Source organism: Myotis brandtii, unplaced genomic scaffold, assembly GCF_000412655.1.
Source record: "Myotis brandtii unplaced genomic scaffold, ASM41265v1 C42818184, whole genome shotgun sequence".
Lineage (NCBI taxonomy): Eukaryota > Metazoa > Chordata > Mammalia > Chiroptera > Vespertilionidae > Myotis > Myotis brandtii.
The window spans coordinates 1-2,563 of NW_005327315.1; the positions used below are offsets into that span (position 1 = coordinate 1).

Sequence of the window (2,563 nt, forward strand, 5' to 3'; positions counted from 1 at the left end):
AATTTTTATGTGAGTGAATCTAAACTGCTGAGGAAGACCATATGTGATTGTTAAATTATATATATATACACATATACATATATATATTTTTTACTCCGCGCAATGCTTATTCTTCTACATCCATAGATGCTTGAGAAGCTGTGTTTTTGTCATTCATGTAACACATTTTCCTTTGGAAAAAAAGAAAGCGCCTATTTTACTAACCAAAGACTTGGTTTTTACCCTCTTCGTTTTTATTCCCTCCTAGAAAGAAGCCCATTTTGGATGAGATTTGGGTGTTTTTTTTTAGTGTGTTTTTCTTTTCAGAGACCAGAATTCCAAATCAGAGCTATTTAGGGTGATAAGCTGCAATCTTTGAGCTAGCTATTAATAAGACATTTCAAACAAACAAATATTTTGGGTAGAGGTTACAAAGGCGTGAAACATCAGGTTGTCGTGTTTTTTTAGTTTTTTTAAATTTTTTGTTTTTTTATTATTGTAAGATTCTGCTTCTAAAAATAATAAATGGGGGATTACGGGTTTGGAGTGCTAGTGCAAAGCAATACTGGGAATAAATCTGCTTTTCCAGTCCGATTCCACCCGCATCTGCAGCCTCCACACCATCACCAAAATGCCACCCCCAGCCCTGCTGCTTTTATAAATAATAACACAGCTGCCAATGGCAGCAGCGCCGGCTCAGCCTGGCTCTTCCCTGCTCCGGCTGCCCACAACATCCAGGATGAGATCTTGGGGTCAGAAAAAGCCAAAAGTCAGCAACAGGAGCAGCAAGACCCCCTGGAAAAGCAGCAGCTCTCCCCCAGCCCGGGTCAGGAAGCTGGAATACTGCCTGAAACGGAGAAGGCGAAATCGGAAGATAATCAAGGGGACACTTCTTCAGAAAATGGCAATGGGAAGGAGAAGATCAGAATCGAGTCACCCGTGTTGACAGGGTTTGATTATCAAGAAGCTGCGGGGCTCGGTGCTTCCACCCAGCCCCTGACGTCCAGCGCCTCATCTCTGACTGGCTTCAGTAACTGGTCAGCGGCCATCGCGCCCTCCTCCTCTACAATCATCAACGAAGATGCCAGTTTCTTTCACCAGGGAGGGGTCCCCACTGCTTCGGCTAATAACGGTGCTCTGTTGTTTCAGAATTTCCCCCATCATGTCAGCCCTGGCTTCGGAGGCAGCTTCTCCCCGCAGATCGGGCCTCTGTCCCAGCACCACCCTCATCATCCTCACTTCCAGCATCATCACAGCCAGCATCAGCAGCAAAGGAGGTCTCCTGCCAGTCCCCACCCCCCACCTTTCACACATAGAAATGCTGCTTTTAACCAGCTGCCTCACTTGGCGAATAATCTTAACAAGCCCCCCTCTCCATGGAGCAGCTACCAGAGCCCCTCTCCTACACCCTCTTCTTCCTGGAGCCCGGGAGGTGGTGGATATGGTGGCTGGGGAGGTTCCCAAGGCCGCGATCACCGCCGAGGGCTGAACGGAGGAATAACGCCCCTGAACTCCATCTCGCCTTTGAAGAAAAATTTTGCAAGCAATCATATTCAGCTCCAGAAGTACGCTCGCCCCAGCTCTGCCTTTGCTCCTAAGTCCTGGATGGAAGACAGCTTGAACAGGGCTGACAACATTTTTCCTTTTCCGGTAAGATTGTGTTCCACTAACAGATAAACATGAATAAGGAAATGGCCTGGTGTAGTATCCAACTAAGACAGTTTGAATTGTCCGTGTTCCTATCAGAGCTCTTACTAGAATATGAGTTACCAGACGTTATTTTGGTAGGAGAGGAGTGTAACTTGGAACAAAATGTTCAGCTGTTTCTTGGGTAAATGTCTCATTGCAATCTTCCCATAGGTAATTGTATGACTTGGTATAATTAATACCAGGTAGCCAGCTAGTGATGTCGTAATTATTAACTGTAATACCTTTCTAGCCTGACAAGAGAATCAGGGTTGGTTTTTCCCTACTTATTTATGTAAAGTACATAATGTAGGGATACCTTTTGCTGTGGAAACTGCTGAGCATTTTCTACCCATATGCAGTAACTATATAACCAAAAAAAATTCCTTTTTCTCCACTGTAAGGTACCAAGTCACTGAAAACCAACCCTTAAATTGTAGTTTTCTCACGCTTACATTTTATACCTGGAACCTCTCTGAACCATGCGGTGTGAACAGTCTGAACTCATTAATTTCCTTTGAAACCTCTGCAGTTTCTGGCCTGCCTTATATCAGCAAGGACTGCTAGAGAAATGATCTAAGTGTTTTCTTCATGCTCATTTATTTGTGAATACTATGAAACTGTAGATCGCAGAGTGACTCTTTTATGATGCCTTTCACCCATTTGTTTATTTTCCAATGTTAACACTAGGGGTGTAGTTAATTAAACCATGCCTAAAAATAGATCCAGGCCAGGATCACTTGTCTGTCTGCCACCAGTGTATCCTTATTCTGCAAGACTCACATTGTTTGATGTTTCTGAATTAATGAGCAGCCGGTCTAGCTGATAGATATGAGATAAGGGGAATTTCATAGTTAATTGAACATCAGATGCCCCACTGAATTTGTATATTTTGGGG

At 43.9% G+C, this 2,563-nt stretch overlaps 1 protein-coding gene across 1 annotated transcript; it reads left to right on the plus strand.

Annotated features, from left to right (window-relative positions):
- Nucleotides 1–6: 6 nt before the first annotated feature.
- On the plus strand, nt 7–1,671 carry LOC102246573 (cytoplasmic polyadenylation element-binding protein 4). The gene has a single exon (XM_005853054.2). The coding sequence runs from the start codon at nt 505–507 to the stop codon at nt 1,654–1,656; it is 1,152 nt and encodes a 383-aa protein (XP_005853116.1). The 5' UTR covers nt 7–504; the 3' UTR covers nt 1,657–1,671.
- Nucleotides 1,672–2,563: the final 892 nt, after the last annotated feature.

Excerpts from the sequence above, each read along its gene's own strand:
- LOC102246573 (XM_005853054.2), top strand. The coding sequence starts at position 505 with ATGGGGGATTACGGGTTTGGAGTGCTAGTGCAAAGCAATACTGGGAAT.